Genomic DNA, 19,108 nt, shown 5'->3' with positions numbered 1-19,108 from the left:
TTTTTTGGCTCTTTACTAATTATCAATATTATAAATGTTGGCTAATTAGTAATAATAAGTAATCTATTAAATTTTATTAGTCTTTATAGTGTATGAAAATTGGAAAATTACAGAACTTTTCATGGGGGTGTGACCGCCGCGAACTTTTTATGGTGGTTTACTCAGGAAGACCTCCTCTTTCAATCCCCTCTGCTCCCACCCCAAAGGGGGTGGGGGGATACTCTAGACCTTTACCCAATAAATTTAACAACAGTACTTTTTAATAACAAAAATAAAACAGACATACTGAAAAAAAAGGTAGTTTAATTTCTTTGCTATTTTGGAATAAACCCCGTATTGTGTCATTATGCATAAAAGCCGTTTCAAAGCAGAAATAAAGGCAAAATTATTTCGAATTTAGGCACGCCCATTTGCCCATACGTAGATACAATAATCGTTAACAAATAAAATTCAAGGACATTACTGGTTAGTAATAAAGATAAAACAGACATAGTGGAATAAACGGAGTATGCCAAACAAACTGTGCAGACTCTGAAGCCATTTACATCGATAGAACGTATAGAGCATTTAAATTAAGGTTAAATACACACGAAAAATTCATTTTACAAAAGACAGTTGTACAGGCTTAGGTGATTAGTTGATTAAAGCAGTAACAAGTGCTCTAGTCAAACTTCATCTGGTAGGCACGAGAGCATCAGTTGCAGTTTTTTAATTGCATGATGTAGTAACATGCAAACTTGACTTAGAAAAGAAAGAGAATAAGATCTGGTGAAAGTCCCATTACCTAACTGGAAATACCGGGCCAATCAGCTGACTACGGGAAATCGCAGCTGCCGATTACTTATTACCATTCCAATGACAATGAATTCTGCTCACTGTTTATAGTGTACGGTATACCTACATAACATACATATGTGGTAAATACGCATGTATTTATAATGTACCGACTACTACAACTGACCACTGGCTTCTGACATCAACTTTCGTTCATCGGAGGTGATTGGATTCGGAGCCATTTTACGAAATGACGGACGCCTTGGAGGTAGGGAACCCCGTACATTGCGACCTTTACCACAAATATAAAAACCAACATTGTCTTCATCGGTAACTTTAGTCGTCAGCTGAACGAGCGGTTTAACGTTAGGAATTGCCTGGTACCAGGTTAGCCTAACTTATCGACCAATTAAATAATAATTACTATAAATCGGTTATTCGGCCTTCAGGTGAAAGTTCGTTCGACCCCTAATTTATAAAGAAGATAATGCCAGTGGCGATTGCCATAATTTGTTAGTGATTTTTAATGTGAATTTGAAATTTTTTCAACATCTTTAACAAATTCTATAACAGTGAAACTTGTGCCGCAAAAGGTAAAATATTTAAGAAATTCAACTAACTAACCAATAAGTAGATAAATTGTTATCAATTGAATAACCAGTCGTTTTTGTGTAGGTAAAGTAAAACGTTCACCAAGCACAGAAATTAAACATCTTTTGTCGAATTGTTTTTTATGTGTCGTATGAGCTAAGATGAATAATTTGGTGAACGCGTAAAATATATTTTTCAACCATATCTAACTGAAAATATCTCCTACCACTGGAAACTGACTTAAGCTAACCAGCACCCATTATTTTTTGAAGCGTTAACACCCTCATTGTTTAAATTGCATTTATACGATTTATTACCTTTTATTGGTTATATGACAAGATAGCTAAATTTTTGTATACTGCGGCGTAAAAGATGATGCCGCCTTTTAATGATTGCATGCAATAGAATATTCATACATTTGGTTCTCAACTAGCCGCCCTACATTATAAAAAACCGTTTGAAATTACTTTTTTACCATTTTTCAGAATTTCTAAAGGACAACTCCGAAAAATACTTTTGGTAGATCTCATGAATTTTAGTTATAAATAGGTACCATTATTCTAACCAATTGCTATTTATTAATGGCATTATTTTTACTATTAAATGAGTATAATATTCACTGTTAGTATAAAGTAAATATTACTATGATTTATAATAATAATGCAATTACNATGATTTTTTTTATTGAACTATTGTCGATAGTAAATTTAACTACCTACTCTAAAGTAAGTATTTTATTGAACTATTTCTTTTCGCGTTGTACCTAATCAACTTTACCAAAATAGTAATTATTGCAGCTATTTTAATTTTTACTATTGAAAATCATTCCATTTACCCTCCACTTTCTTCTCAATATAGTGATGTAGTGTACCTGTATACAAAGCAGCCAACATAAACAGTTAATAAGTACAAATGTTTCTATTGAAAATAATTGGAGAAAGTCTATTACAGTTTTTTAGTGTAATTGTTTCCATCATCAGTTTACGATTTTAAAATTATAAATACTTAGACATATTCCGAAAGAAAAATTACGTTTGTTACAATATCCGCAAAAAAATTTAATTAATTGAAAAGAGTGCTTTAATCAGATAACTATTTGTTAATAGGTTTTAGTCTATTTGTTAACAGCTTATAAAAAATCTTGTGGGTATTTTGCGGTTGGTAAATGAATTACTTTATATATTTTATTCAGACAAAATAATAGGTACTCAACCATTAAGAATATAATGCATGGAGTCAAAAAATNTGTGATACGACGTGCGAAATACCTGGAACAAAAGAAAAGTATGAGCGACCAGTTCGCCTAAATGCAATTTCTTTTATATACTTTCATCAAAGTAAGCTTTTCTGTTTAAAACTACTATTTATCACATCGTGTCTGTCACCCACGGTGCAACGGGGTCAGTGGTAAAAATAAAGTAACTCCACAACGGCACCCTGTACGGCTCAAGCACTCCGTCAGGTAATTAATGATTAAAGGATTTTAACACGTTGTGTGGCTCAAACACTCCACAACAGCACCCTGTAAACTCACACTCTCCACACATGGAAATGCTCTGTGAGTAAACTCACCGGTAATTGTTGGTTATTTTCACAACTATAACAATTCAGCGCAATTCAGTCCTTTCTTTTTTAAAACCACATGAACGGAACACCACGCAAACACTAAAAATGATGAGATCTTAGCTGAGCTTTCTGGCTTCAAACGTTTGTTTACAAAATGTATGCCCGCAGGTACTATTCCCGGGCTTGTCCCATGCATTTCATTTTCGACTGCTCTTAACTTAATGCGTCTGGTGTCGCTGTTGTGATAGCGAACCAATAAATTAGTCTAAGAGATAAACTAAATTCCAAGAAGTAGACTTACTTCTTACATATAAAATCAAACCCTAAATCTATCTTCCTAAAACCTACAAATGAAACTGGGGTTATTCAAATAAAATTATGTCTCCGTATATATGTAAGTCGATGGCTTATTTAATAAATCTAAGTTATTCTACCGGTGTATGTCCAGACTACTTCAATATAGCAGAAATAGTGCCTACCTATAATACCGGCGATAAACATCAAGCAAATAATTATAGGCCTATTTCTTTGGTGTCAAATTTTGCTAAACTTCACGTACCTAAGAATATCTGATTTTTCATTAATCATAATATTTTATCAAACTATCAGTTCGTATTTGGAAATAAAATATTATATTGATACAAGTTAACCAATTGCAACTGTCTTTCTTGATCTGGCAAAGGCGTTTAACACAACCACGAAATACTACTATCAAAACTAAATGATTACAGCTTCAGAGGCACTGTCTTGCAGTTGATAAGAAGTTATTTAAGTAATAGAAAGCAATTTATTAGAATAAACAACAGCAAACAATTAATGGATGTAAATTATTGGCTTAACAACAAATTGTCCTTGAATGTGGGGAAGACAGTCTGTATGACTTATGGTAGTTGTAGTGACAGTGCAGCTAGGAACTTATTCAATGTAAAATTATTAAACAAACTATAAAAAATAGTTAATAGCACAAAGTATCTGGATGTGTATGTTAACTGTCATATCCGATGGGATAAACAAATTATTAGACTTATTAATGGAGTTAAATATTTAGTATACATACGTTCAAAATTAAGTAAGATTTTATCTCCAAATAGATTATGTAATATAATGTACGGATTATACTATAGCATAGTACCGTACGGTATTATTGTTTTGGGGTATGTAAACAAAACCACGATTACTGTACCTATTATATAAAGTTTGTGCGAAAATTGAAAAACTTATGAAAAAAGCAAATATAAATAACATCCTACCCCTATTATATTATTTTAATGAAATAATAGTTATAGCTTTCCACCAGTGTGTTGACAATTAGTGTGACGTGACAGGTTTTGATAACTTGAAAAAAAAAGCAGTCGTAGCTGGGTTGATACCAATAATTGCTGTACGTTTTTGACTTTTAAGTAGGATAGAATTTGTTGTATAAAACGGGGACTCATCACTTGCAGAATGTGAGTCCAGTGAATTAGGTAGAAGCATGTGAAAATTCTTAATATTATTTGAAACAAGAGTTTTTCGTATTTGTTCTATTGGCGAATTTCAAACTACCTTTGTCATTTTTTCATAAATAATTATGTTTTATATTGTAATAGCATTATTTTTATAATAGTGATAAGGTGCCAGTCGTTACATCACTCACAAAAAAATGTATTTATATATAATATTGCAGTCGTTACACTTTTTGTATAATTAACTATAACGCAAAAATAAATCATTGGATAAAACACTTTAGAGTAGTAAAATGTACTATAGACCCCATTTCAACAAAAAATAGTATTCTATACTAATGTGCTCTTATATATCTAATTATTTTAGTTTAGTTAAACTAACCTTTAGTTACTTTATTATACAACCAACGAATAGTTTTCATTACTTTACTATTTATTAATAGCTTTACCAATACAACTAAATCGCATGAATATATTAGGTACTTTGATTTTAATATACCCAAAAGGATGTTAATTTCTGTTAGATTCCTGACCGTTACTTTTAAATTATATTGTCTTTTAGACAACTTTATGTTTTTTGTTACGTTTCGGTTTACTCAACCGTCTTTAGACTAAAAAAATTTTTGTTTTTTTAACTTATAGTTCGATCAAGTTAGAAATCAGGTTGGAAAAAACAATCTAATTTAATGTGTAAAAGTATAAGTTACCTATCTATAGTTTCTGTATATACATTATAATAATTCTGAAACTACTTCAATAAGACTTTTGAAAATTTGGAATATAGCGTAGTTGGATAGACTCTCCTCAACTGAAACAACGGCATCTATGTAGCACTTCCGATTATACTGAAAGTTGACATCAACTTGGACTACTCTGTATATTATGACGATTTTGAATTCTACATATGATTTGAGGTAGACTATCATAAGGCTTTTCTACTTCTAAAATTTTCGGTGTTCAAGTTATTAATTCTTTTTGAAAAAAGTAGCGCATAACAGTAGGTGGCAAAAAAGCATGCCTATTTTACAGTAAGAAAGGGAGAGCAACAATATTTTCAGAAGAGATAGCTACACCCACAAGCTTCCTGCCCATACTTTCAAAGAATTTAGGCATTTCAAGTAATTTTGAAATGTGATAGATTACATGCTTTCCGCAATTCAAGATTTTTTTTACCAAAATAGTTTGGACGGTTACTACAAAAAAGATTCAGTTGAACGAATTAGAAAATCATGTAAAGCTTAACCCCCAACCCAAATTGCACGAGCTGTTACACATGAAGCTATGGAAATGCATAATACAAAAATTGGTAAAAACAAAATTAGAAGGTAAATAGAACAATTGATTTTTATTAGCAATAACTGTAAAGTTGAAGGCGAGACTTAAAACTAGAAAATAAAGAGGGCAGAATGATATTTTAGTAATATATGTGGTACAAATTACTTCAGACTGCCGAAAATATTAATTACGGTTAAATATATTTATCAAAAAGAAAAGGAAAAGCAATACACAGGAACTATATTACAAAACAAAATTAAAACTGATTGTTAAATGGAAGATGCCTCAGTACAATGTGATACGACGTGCGAAATACCTGGAACAAAAGAAAAGTATGAGCGACCAGTTCGCCTAAATGCAATTTCTTTTATATACTTTCATCAAAGTAAGCTTTTCTGTTTAAAACTACTATTTATCACATCGTGTCTGTCACCCACGGTGCAACGGGGTCAGTGGTAAAAATAAAGTAACTCCACAACGGCACCCTGTACGGCTCAAGCACTCCGTCAGGTAATTAATGATTAAAGGATTTTAACACGTTGTGTGGCTCAAACACTCCACAACAGCACCCTGTAAACTCACACTCTCCACACATGGAAATGCTCTGTGAGTAAACTCACCGGTAATTGTTGGTTATTTTCACAACTATAACAATTCAGCGCAATTCAGTCCTTTCTTTTTTAAAACCACATGAACGGAACACCACGCAAACACTAAAAATGATGAGATCTTAGCTGAGCTTTCTGGCTTCAAACGTTTGTTTACAAAATGTATGCCCGCAGGTACTATTCCCGGGCTTGTCCCATGCATTTCATTTTCGACTGCTCTTAACTTAATGCGTCTGGTGTCGCTGTTGTGATAGCGAACCAATAAATTAGTCTAAGAGATAAACTAAATTCCAAGAAGTAGACTTACTTCTTACATATAAAATCAAACCCTAAATCTATCTTCCTAAAACCTACAAATGAAACTGGGGTTATTCAAATAAAATTATGTCTCCGTATATATGTAAGTCGATGGCTTATTTAATAAATCTAAGTTATTCTACCGGTGTATGTCCAGACTACTTCAATATAGCAGAAATAGTGCCTACCTATAATACCGGCGATAAACATCAAGCAAATAATTATAGGCCTATTTCTTTGGTGTCAAATTTTGCTAAACTTCACGTACCTAAGAATATCTGATTTTTCATTAATCATAATATTTTATCAAACTATCAGTTCGTATTTGGAAATAAAATATTATATTGATACAAGTTAACCAATTGCAACTGTCTTTCTTGATCTGGCAAAGGCGTTTAACACAACCACGAAATACTACTATCAAAACTAAATGATTACAGCTTCAGAGGCACTGTCTTGCAGTTGATAAGAAGTTATTTAAGTAATAGAAAGCAATTTATTAGAATAAACAACAGCAAACAATTAATGGATGTAAATTATTGGCTTAACAACAAATTGTCCTTGAATGTGGGGAAGACAGTCTGTATGACTTATGGTAGTTGTAGTGACAGTGCAGCTAGGAACTTATTCAATGTAAAATTATTAAACAAACTATAAAAAATAGTTAATAGCACAAAGTATCTGGATGTGTATGTTAACTGTCATATCCGATGGGATAAACAAATTATTAGACTTATTAATGGAGTTAAATATTTAGTATACATACGTTCAAAATTAAGTAAGATTTTATCTCCAAATAGATTATGTAATATAATGTACGGATTATACTATAGCATAGTACCGTACGGTATTATTGTTTTGGGGTATGTAAACAAAACCACGATTACTGTACCTATTATATAAAGTTTGTGCGAAAATTGAAAAACTTATGAAAAAAGCAAATATAAATAACATCCTACCCCTATTATATTATTTTAATGAAATAATAGTTATAGCTTTCCACCAGTGTGTTGACAATTAGTGTGACGTGACAGGTTTTGATAACTTGAAAAAAAAAGCAGTCGTAGCTGGGTTGATACCAATAATTGCTGTACGTTTTTGACTTTTAAGTAGGATAGAATTTGTTGTATAAAACGGGGACTCATCACTTGCAGAATGTGAGTCCAGTGAATTAGGTAGAAGCATGTGAAAATTCTTAATATTATTTGAAACAAGAGTTTTTCGTATTTGTTCTATTGGCGAATTTCAAACTACCTTTGTCATTTTTTCATAAATAATTATGTTTTATATTGTAATAGCATTATTTTTATAATAGACTACTTCAATAAGACTTTTGAAAATTTGGACCGTTTTCGAGATATTAATATTTAAAAAAAATAGCACAGAGCAGTGGGTAGCGAAAAAGCATTTCTACAGTATGAAAGCTTGAGCAACAATATTCTGAGAAGGGATAGCTACCCGTCCATACTTTCAAAGTGATTAACTTCAAGCAATCGTAAATAATCAAATAAAACACCGGGTACGTATTTTTATAGCATAATGCAAAATTTTGTTCTCTTTCGAATGGTACTACGATTCCCTATACTCTCTCGCTCCTCTAGTTTTTAAATTATTTACTGTTCTTTGCGAAAGCAACTAAACTCGTTTAATTTTTTACGAAGATGGCTGTGAAATTCTTAGGAAAATATCAAGACAAATAATACGAGTTAATTGTTGTCAGTCAAACTTCTGTACTGACAGTTTGGTAATTAAATATTTGGTTCACTTATTATTTTTATTACGATTCAAAATTGAAAATACTTTTGTTTAATGTTTGTTTTTGCTTCCTACCGTTCTTGTCTTTATATCTTTACAGTATTTAGACACATTTAATAAATAACAACAATAATAATGATAAAATCCTTGAATATTTGAGACTTACATTATGTTGCATATCTAACACCGAGCAGAAATTTTATAAAAATAAATATGAACTCGAAAAAGCAGTTGAAAGGTGAAGATTTATTTAACATTGCGTGATCATAACCAGCATTTCGTTCATTATTTACAATCTTTCTGAGGGCTATAATAATTATTAACTTAGCAATGTCAATTAATTAAATACGAATCTTACAGATACCCTTTTTTGAAAACGAATACGTAGGTATGAAACGAAGCGATATGTCGCAATAGTACCTACACAACAAAATTTTTCTTAAGATATTAAAAATAAGATTTTCTACAATTACTTATTCTAAATTTTCGTTAATAAAACCATACATAAATTAAAAAAAAGTAGAATGGGTGACATTAGTCAACCAGAGCAAAGAAATAAAAAATTATTTTTTATTTTCTTAACCAAACAAAGTTCTTAATGTCATCATTTTATAAAATAGGTGAATTTTTTAATGAATTTAATTTCATGACAATTTTGAAAACAAATAATGCCCAGAAATAAAAATCTTTTAGGAAACGCTAAAAATAAATTAGAAAATGATCTACGAAGTAAACTGTAAACATGATAAACTTAAATACATTGGACAAAGGAAAGGGTCAACCATAGTAATATATAAAGAACATACTTATTGCATACTTCAGATTAAATTGCAGAGACAAGTCCAGCATATTTTTAAAGCAAACCACGCTATATGCCCTCAATGTTTAAAATTAATCAAAAAAGTCTCTTGCAGACCAGAAATTGATGCTTGGGAAATTTACATATTCAAAAGAACACAAATTATCCCACGAATTAGCTGTCCATATTTCCATCCTGTTTCAACTCTTGCAAAATGTTAAGTTGATAGTTGTATTCTTAAATAATTACAAGTTATATATAATCTCTATTTCTTTGGCAAATTTTCGATTTCATGAAGTATGTATAGTTGATTTTAGTTCCTTAGAAATTCGTACGGATATTAAGCATTAATGTTTCTTATTTTTGTAGAAAAGTACATAATTGTTACAATTTTTTTTTTAATTTAATTTTTCTTCGGTGTGCTTAATATCATTTTGACGTGCACAAAAATGTTTATTTAATTAATTTTTATCATGATGGAATGACCGTAAAGATATTTATGTGTGTAGTAGTAAGCTGTTGGTATTTACGTTATTGTTCCTTCCACAAGCGACACTGTTTACGTTCTTTATCAATGTAGTTGCTTAGTTGTTATTGCAACTCTCTGTACTAATACCTGTGTTGCCAACTCACACGCAGAACCGGCTTAAATAAGTCCTGGTTTCCTTACAAATTTTGTACCTCTATCACGCTGCTTTACTCACCATGCGATTCCCTATTGGATCTAATTAACACCTTTCAAAACTTGCCACCTATTTCAGAAACACTACAAAGTCGTAATTACTGCTACTGTTCGTTTCAAGAAGTTGGAAATATGCCCCTACCCTTTATTAGGATGCGCCGTAGCATAATTCCAAATTCAATCATATTTGTCTGCGTAGCTCATTTCTTCCCCTATCATCGAGAGAGAGCTAGACAAAAGTGTACAGTACCATTTGCAAAATTATTTAAACTGCCTCGTTAAAATTTAAAAATATGCTTTATTCAAAAGCATATTTAGTCAAAAATAGTAACAAGTGAATTAAATTAACGCTCTACACACCTATAAAACTTTTGCTTTGTTTTGTATTGTTAATTTATATAATTTTTATTTTAAGAAATTGCTAAACATTTTCGTCTAATACTGTACATTTATAGACGATCTCCTAAGACCGCCCATCGAGAGCTCTGCTCGTTCAAGCTTGTTCCAACTATTTCTGTCTTGCTCACGCCTAGTGTGTATTCTTTCTATCTTCGCGCATATTTCTTCAAGGCCACAATTCAAACAAATTGAAATGGGCTGTACTTACGACATTAGTCATATCGTCGCCTTCGATCACATGTCTAAACGTAGCAATACGAATTCTCTGTAAACAGCTTGCAAAAAGCATTGCTGACCGAGTGGTACAGATGCAGGTCCAATTTATTTTCGCGATTAGTGTGGTACATTCTTCTTTTAAATTTAGGAATTTATTTTTTGACAAATATGCTTAAGGTTACGGTAGAAGCCAACATTCACGACGTGTCATGTGATCATTATATTTTTTTTAATATCTTCTTTTACATTTATACCTTTTATAGCCCATAAGCAATCAAACAAATAAAGTCATAGCCAGTTAAGAAAAATAAGATTATTCAACCAGTCTGACTCTTAAATAACTCTGGTAAATCCTCTGTAATTAGGCGCCCTTGTTTAACTGAAATTCTGTATCGCTAACGGTTATTGAGCAGACTGCTTTTATATCAAATATTCATTAGTTGTTTGTCGAAGCACACACTAGTCGTCTTTAGTCGATAATACTGGATTTCAGACTATTACTGGTGGTATATTTTTGTTCTTTTTTTCTCCATTTTCAAATTTTATTTCACCTCAAAACATTTGGTTAAATCTACTTTCTTGTTTTGTGTATATAATCATTCATAACAGATCGCGAAAGTAGGAAAACGTACTTTATAGGATTTTTATTCATTAAAGGCACAGAAAAAACCCTGGTAACTTAATCACTCACGTGTTCATTTCTCCGCTTGGGAAATATCTCATTTCTGCTATTTCTTTAATTAGATGACTCGATACTTGTTTAATAAATTCTTATAAGCTATTTCATAGGAAAAAGCTGGTAACCTTCAGGTTTATTCACTACAATAGAAATTATTACAAAGCAGCGCCATCTGAAGGAAAGGGAGACTGGTTTATCAGACCCAGATAAGATTTTGAGGTCAAAATTATCGGTGTTTTTTAAAACTTATCATTATTGATGTCTGATTTAAAACCTTCTACGTATTATTATTATTAGAGTAATTAAGTACGTCGCTGTGTAAAGTGTTTAGGAAAAACCATTAGTAACTTCAGGCAATAGCATAATACCTATGGTGCTTTAATTCCAATTTAAAATTAATTTTACGTACGTTCATGTTAAGGCAGTACTCGCTTTATCAAGATTATAGTTATAATAAACGGGATGATTAAATTCAATAAAACTAAAGAAAATATGAACTAAATTAATTTTGTATGTCAATAATCAAAAATTTAAATTTTATATACCTACATATGGTATAAACTAATTGCAGTTTAATCTAAAGGTAGGCCCAGTCGCTATAATAATACGTGTATATTTACCTGCCTATAATCACAGCCGTCTCTACTTACAAACCGTGCTGAAGGTTCATTTCGCAACACTGTGGGAGTTCCAGGATTTCCCAGTTAATGAAAATTACAGCTAATACATTGATTGTGTTTCTTTCGTTGTTCTATAACATTTTAATTTTAGTGGATATATCGTGCAATAAAGATGCATAACTCACTTTAACGAAAATGACGTTATAAAAAAGGTAAAAAAAGTATCCACTGCCGGTAATGTTTTGAATGTGCCTTTAACATATCTAAAATGACGAGGGAGTGCAGTTCCTTGTCGTTTTTCAAATTTACCAAACTAACTTTCGACGCAAGAAACAAAAAAGTAGAAATCCTGCAGAACGTTGACAAAATATATTAGAAAATCAAGCTGTTAAAATACAAAACTTTGAAAAATGCTGATATCATGAAAGATTTTTTCAGAATTAATCAATCATTATTCCAGAAATATTTAAATATTTGAACATTGGAATATTAAATTTTCAAAATCTAAAATGTACTTTTATAATTTAAACTTCGAAAACGTAATTTTGGTACTTACTGCTCAAATAATTTTATTGACGATAGTATGAAAGTAGATTTCAAAGACTTAAAGTGGTTGCTCCCTGTTGATATGAAATTATCGAGATGGTCTCACTTAGAAAATTTGCTGGCTAGATGTTATTTCTGTAGAAACGAAAGTGAAAATTCAGAACATCATTTTCATAAACATTTGGATGTATGTTAGGAACAATTGAATGAGTCATTTATTATTTTAAATAATGAACAGTCGGAATATTTTACTTTGTTAAAAATCTTGACATTTTACTTGATTAAATAAAACAAATTCGAAATAAAAAAAATAGATAGTAATGAGAAGTATTTAGGAAACATATTTTCTAATTATTAACATTATTTCTAATGGGATGATAGGGCTATTGGCAAACCCACCAAAAAAAGGTAACGCGCCTTGGCAATACCTTAATGGTGGTGTAGAAATTTGCCTTGATAAAATTACAACCATTGAGATGGCATTCCTTATTAATGTTTACGTAATCTATTATCTTTTCTACCTACCTGTTAAAGTGTATTTTAAGTAAAATCACATACTATCATGATGAACAAATGTTAGTTACTTAATAATTTAAATAATTTTTATCGTAATGGGTGTCTAAACATCATGTGTAGCGGTGTGTAGTGTTAACAAGTAAAACTCAAAAAATAGCACTCTCATTGAAGCAATGCGCTGTTGGAAAACTTCTCAGCATATGCTATAATATTTATTCTATTTTAATGGTTTAACGGTTTGTTTGTTTGCTCACTAATCCTACTATTAAGTAACATTGTAGTTATATTTTTAGATTCATCATTATAAGGTCGTCAGTCCTAAAACTGTTTGGACATGCACCTCCACTCCTTCCTATCCTAAGCTAATCTTCGTATTTCCCTAAAACTAGAACATCCCACAATCTTAACTATTTGCTAGCAGTAATCTAATGTAGGTTTACCTCTTCTCCTCTTAACTCCTGTTTCTGCTTCTAGTATGGCTTTGACTAGACCTTCATGCCTAAGAAGGTGTCCTACCGACCCATCTCGCCTATTTTTTATTAACTTTCATTAACTCTGTTCTCTATTCTCTCTAACACCTCTTCATTTCTAACCTTCTCTGTCCGTGTTATCATTTGCGGGTAACACCACATTTCGAACGTTTGTAACCTTTTCTTTTCCGCAGCACACGTACATCGCCGTGCTCCAAACATATGCCTTTAGAAGTGACTTCTTTTAATTGAAGGCGACTCGACCCTGCGTTATCATCTACTTTATATCCCTACTACTCCTTCCGTTCTGACTTATCTAACTTCCTAGATACCTAAAATCAGTCAAAAAGTTAAGTTAAAATTAAAAAGCCTTTTATTTCTTGAACAAAAGATAAATGAAAAAAAAATTGCTAAAGTTAATTCTATTATTATACTATTCTTATCTTTTATATTTTGATTTATTTAAATAAATCTATACCTTAATTACATACTTATTTGTTTAATCTGCAAGAACCCCTCCGCAAGTGAAGGCCTTCTCCAAAGAAACCCATTTTTTTCTATCTTGATCTGTTTGTATACAGCCCGGACCAGCCGTTTTGGTTATATTGTCAGCCCATCTCGTAAACCATCTCCTTATGTAGCATTTTCCATTTGGGCCTCTCCAAAGTGTCACTCTTTTGGTGCATCGCTCGTCTTGTTAGTTCGCTCATCTCCATTTAATTTTTTGGGCATAGTTTGGAGCATGGGCAGCATCTTTTAATTTTCTTAATTTTTAGCAAACTTTCTTCAAGGTGTCTTTGACACGCGATTATTTTTTTCTTCATTTTGACTGTGTATTTTCAGGTCTGACAAGCATTAAGTTGCTCTCCTTGCCAAAGCTGATTTATTTCCCCAATTATATGTATTTATTTGTACAGTACAATAGTTCGTTGCAAACATATTGTAAAGTTCGTGGGTTTAACAAATTAACTATTAAGAAGAAAACTAGACACCCATTACGATAAAAATGAATTAAATTGATAAATAACTAGCATTTGTTCATCACTGACATTATGTGACGTTATTTAAAATATACTTCAACATGTAGGTATTAAGAACAATATAGAAAAGACAATAGATTAGGTAAACATTGATAGGCACCTAAATGAATTTCATCTATGTTAAATTTTACAGGCAAATATTCAAGAACTTACTATTTTAAGGGTAATATCAGCACACGCGTTAAATTAATAAGGCATGTTGTTTAATTCTGAGGTGGAAGGTACAATAATTAAAGTCTTGCAGCGAAGTTGCCTATTAAGTATATATTTACGAATATCTACGGAGTACCTCCAACGATTGATTAGTAATGATTGTACAAGTGCAAGTCTCCTGGTTCAAGTGCTTTTTGAAGTCCTTGTTCACATCTTATATCTAACTTAAAACTAGGAACAAATGCCAAGGATGTGACGAATGTCACCATTGGTGATTAACCCTTTAAAATAACTCTGTGGAGACGTACAAGGCGGGGCATTGAAACATAAAATGTTGAAAAGAGGGATGTTTACAACCTGCGAAAAATCGGCTACTTTAAATATTAACAAACGGCACTTTCTAAACGTTAAACTCATAAAATAAACACCCCATAATAAAAATGAAACTGTATTAGGGATCGTAACGGATCCTTTTTAAACCGTTACCTCCATAAACTAATTTAACCTCCCTCGAAGGGTCTACTATCAAATAAATATCATCGCCGCCTGTAAATTTGCAAAACATTCTAAAAACTGCATTTATGACCTCCATCAAAAAGAACGGTCTTGACTCTGAACAATCTCGATAATTGTAATATTATTAAGGCAAATTTCCACACCACCATTGAGGTATTTCCAAGGCGCGTTACCTTTTTTTTGGGGTTCGCCAATAGCCCCGTCATCCCATTAGAAAAAATTAATTACAATTTGAACTTTTCTAATTTACGGATTTTTGCTGTCTTACAGTTAGCTGAATTTGAATTGGAGTGGCGGGACTCTTGTTTTCTATAATTCATAATTTTAACGTAATCATTAAGCAAAACATTAGCAAAAGAAGATAAAATTTGGAAGAGTATATCTCTATAGTGTTTTCCACGACTACATATTTTTGAAAATAGTTAATTTTCCTAAAATTGGTTTTTGGTTTTCAGCCCGTATAAACATTGTGTCTGCAGATTTTCGTTATTACTTATTTCTTCAAGAATGGCATAAATGTGAAAAAAAAAACTATACTTATATTATCAGTTGGAACAGAAAGTCCTCCCCTTTGTAAATAATCAAAATAAATATCTCCAACGCAAGAGCCTTGATTGTTTATTATGAGCGAAACACAATTGTTGCAAGTTATCTTTTTACGAGCAGAATGAACTGCATATCGTGAAATTTTAAGCAGTCATCTAAATCACAATTCATTAAATAATCGGAATTTAAAATTTCAATAAACTGACTAATGTTTATGGGTGAATTTTCAACAATCTAAATTTCTGTTTCATCATTCTCTGGTAATTTAGGATATGTTAAAAACATATTCAAAACATTACCGGCAGTGGATACTTTTTTAAATGTATCTAAACTGCAGAATATTTTCATAGAGTCCAATCCGCGAGGTATAGCACATGCATTCATTTCGCATTTCATCTTTTTTTTGGGAATAAAAATATAGACATACTTACATTTTAAAAACAATTTATAATTTGAATTGCAACTGGGAACACAAGAACAACGAGGCATTTTGTTAAAAAATAAACCAGAAAATTTACAACTAAAACACACAATCTGATCTAAAACATTTTCACTTCTTTCACTTAATAGTTAATATTACCTTCTGCAATTAAAAACTGTATCCAAAAGTATTAATCACTAAAACACACTATAAGCATCCTTATTGCACATTTATTGCACGATATTTCCACTAAAATTAAAATATTATAGAACGAAAGAAACACAACAACCAATGTATTAGTAGTAACTCTCATTAACTGGGAAATCCTGGGATTCCCACAGTGTTGCCAAGTAAACCTGCAGTACGGCTTGTAAGTAGAGACGGCTGTTATATATCAGTGTTATTAATAAGACCGGCGAACACGAGCAGAGTTACTGTAGGCATACTTCTGTCTCTTTTGCTTTTACGTGGCGTAGTCAAATGTAATGCACTACGAAAGTCAAATAATACAGATCACTTGTAGTAACGAGAGTACTACCTTAATATTTTATCGTGTATATATTTAAGATTGCTATTTTATTTTCGAGTGCGAAGTCAATATATCGTTGACCTCTCGAGTTTCCTTCGCCGTATCCGTTTAATTTCATTATCAGGTATTCTTTAGCTCTAGGTTGACTTACTTTAGCATTTAAATCGCCCATAATTATATACGAATTATTTGCAAGGTCCAGCGCTTTATACAAGTTTACATGGAAAGTTTCAATGTCTCCATCATTTGCTGCTCCTGCGAGCGCATACACTTGTATAAGCGACATTTTATTGTTCTGCATTTTTAGGTTTAGTAATGTGACCCTTAAAGATGCCATTGAAGCTTTCTAAATTTTTCTTTATTCCGGTTTATTAAAAAACCGAATCCATATTGCCCCTGTGTGAGTCCTTATTGACAGAGTATACAATTTGCATATTATTTTTATTTCTGTACCCAGGCATCTTGTTTCCGATAGTCCAATTATATCGAAATTTATATTTTTTAGTGCTTCTGTCAGATCTAATTTGGAGAGTTATGATTATAACCTTCCACGGAGACCAACCGGGTTGGAAGATGTTTATTGTTGCTTGTTTGAATTGGTTCGTTTATATAATCCATGCGTGAGGATGTCCTTGATTGTTACAAGTTATTGTCTCTGTTTTCAATGTCCTGCTTGGGTGTTGTATTATTAGCTTTTTTGTTGACTAGAAAATTTAACATGCTTGGTTTCAGGACACCTTTTGATATACTGCTCAATCTTCTCATAAATAAGTGTGTTTTTATTATTTTGTTCTTTTCATTGACTTGTGTATTAGTCTCGCCCTGTGGTTGAGAGTTGTATAACAGCGAAATGAAAAGTAACCTTTTACTATTGGGTTTTTGTATGACCACTTTATCACACTATATTTTTAGTTTTTGCCCTTCTTTCTCTCTAAGTTCACTAACTCTTGCAGTTTTCTCCTCTCCTCCAATAGTTTGTTCTCTTCCTTCATATAATGTTGTGTCTCTTAAAAATTATTTCCTCTTAAATATATATTCATGCTGAGTGTTATGAATGTTTGCAAGCTTGCTACCCTGCATTTTGAATTGCTTTCTCTTTACCAGTAAGAATTGTTTTGCAAAATAATAATATATGCAGGCCTTGCAGGTAGCCAAACATTGTTGATTGGTAATACAAACAAGTTTACACCTGCAAAATTCATAGTTTGATTTCTAATGTTCAGTAATGTTATAAAAAATGTATTGTGGTAAATTAGTTTGTTGACAACTTAATTACAATGTTTTTATTCAATTTATTACAGAAAACATCATGCCACCTCAGGAAAAATTTGAGAATGGAAGAAAAGAACCAGAGCAAAAAAGTCAATATCCTATAGAAATGACGGTGACAAATAACACATACGATAATAGTAGTTGTTTGAGGAACAAGGAAAAACCGTCGGAAATACCCAATAAAAAGGTTTTCGATAATGCGAACGATGAAGAACAACACTATATAGAATTCGATGAACTTTTGCCCTACATCGGCGAATTTGGTCGATACCAGAAAATTTTGTTCTTGCTCATGATACCGTTTGCGACTTTCGTGGCCTGGGTTTACTTCAATCAGATATTTATAACAATAACTCCTGAGCAATATTGGTGTTGGGTTCCTGAACTGCAAAACTTTACACAAGAACAAAGGTAAGAAAATTATTTCCCACCTATCAACTTATTTTGTTCTCTACCCTGTCAGCCAAAGTATTGTAATTTTTCAACAAAGCAGCATTGTAATGTAAATTATATACGTCAGTAAAGTTAGCAATTAATGTTAGCATTAACAATTACGTTATTTTGATAAGTAATACTAGCAGTTTTATATCATTCACATAAATTAGAAAAAATACCTTATGAAGATAAGTTCTTATTCATGAATGTGTTAAAATATAAATTCTCCAATCGTACAATAACATATTGCCCTAAAGAATTATTTTATCTTTAGACGTTTCACTAACGCAAATATTAACATCCTCAGGTGGTTAGGAAATATTACATCGCATGTTGCTATCTTTACTATAATGATGCAATAATATTTCATGTTATTGGATGAAGAAATCAAACGATTATTACATTCAATAAAACATATATTTGAAGAACAGGAGAAGTTTCGACCCGAAAAATTTTTTGGGTTTTTTTTTAATCCAACAAAGTTAAATTCTCAAAAAAAAAACGTGAATTGTACAAAAGCAATTATTACCGTTAAAAATTAAGAGAAGAAAAACAGTTTAAAGATAAAAAAGGAAAACGATTGACAATAAATGAGGATAACATACCTAAGAAAGTATCAGCATTATATACGACAAAATTCTCTACATTAATTAAATAATAATTTTTTTACCGTTGTTCATTTTATTTTTTCTTTTCCTACTTCCCTGCCCCACATATGAATAATTTCATTAAAACTTTATAACTTTTTCCTACCTTGTAATAAAATTTTGCTTTTCTATAATTTGTTTTAATATTATTTCTGAACTCCTACATATATTGTGAATCCAACTGTACCTATTACTTTTTTAAAATTGTTTATCACTAACCTTAGTGATTTTCCTATAATTTTGACAAAAATTTTACAATCTTTAGTAGCTATCGGAACTTTGGTCCAAATGGACACTCATAAAGATTTTTG

At 31.5% G+C, this 19,108-nt stretch overlaps 1 protein-coding gene across 1 annotated transcript in view; it reads left to right on the top strand.

Annotated features, from left to right (window-relative positions):
- Positions 1–271: 271 nt before the first annotated feature.
- LOC108744751 (organic cation transporter protein-like) overlaps positions 272–19,108 on the top strand; it is a 102,488-nt gene continuing 83,651 nt past the window's right edge. Inside the window, exons 1-2 of the mRNA XM_025974253.1 lie at positions 272–1,367; positions 17,745–18,126. Of these exons, the coding sequence (XP_025830038.1) occupies positions 17,753–18,126 (374 nt within the window). The 5' untranslated portion in view covers positions 272–1,367; positions 17,745–17,752. The remainder of the gene's footprint in view (positions 1,368–17,744; positions 18,127–19,108) is intronic.

This window comes from Agrilus planipennis, unplaced genomic scaffold (genome assembly GCF_000699045.2).
Source record: "Agrilus planipennis isolate EAB-ADULT unplaced genomic scaffold, Apla_2.0 scaffold46, whole genome shotgun sequence".
Lineage (NCBI taxonomy): Eukaryota > Metazoa > Arthropoda > Insecta > Coleoptera > Buprestidae > Agrilus > Agrilus planipennis.
The sequence above is the reverse complement of the archived record's forward strand: the minus strand, read 5'-3'. Positions and strand labels throughout refer to the sequence as shown.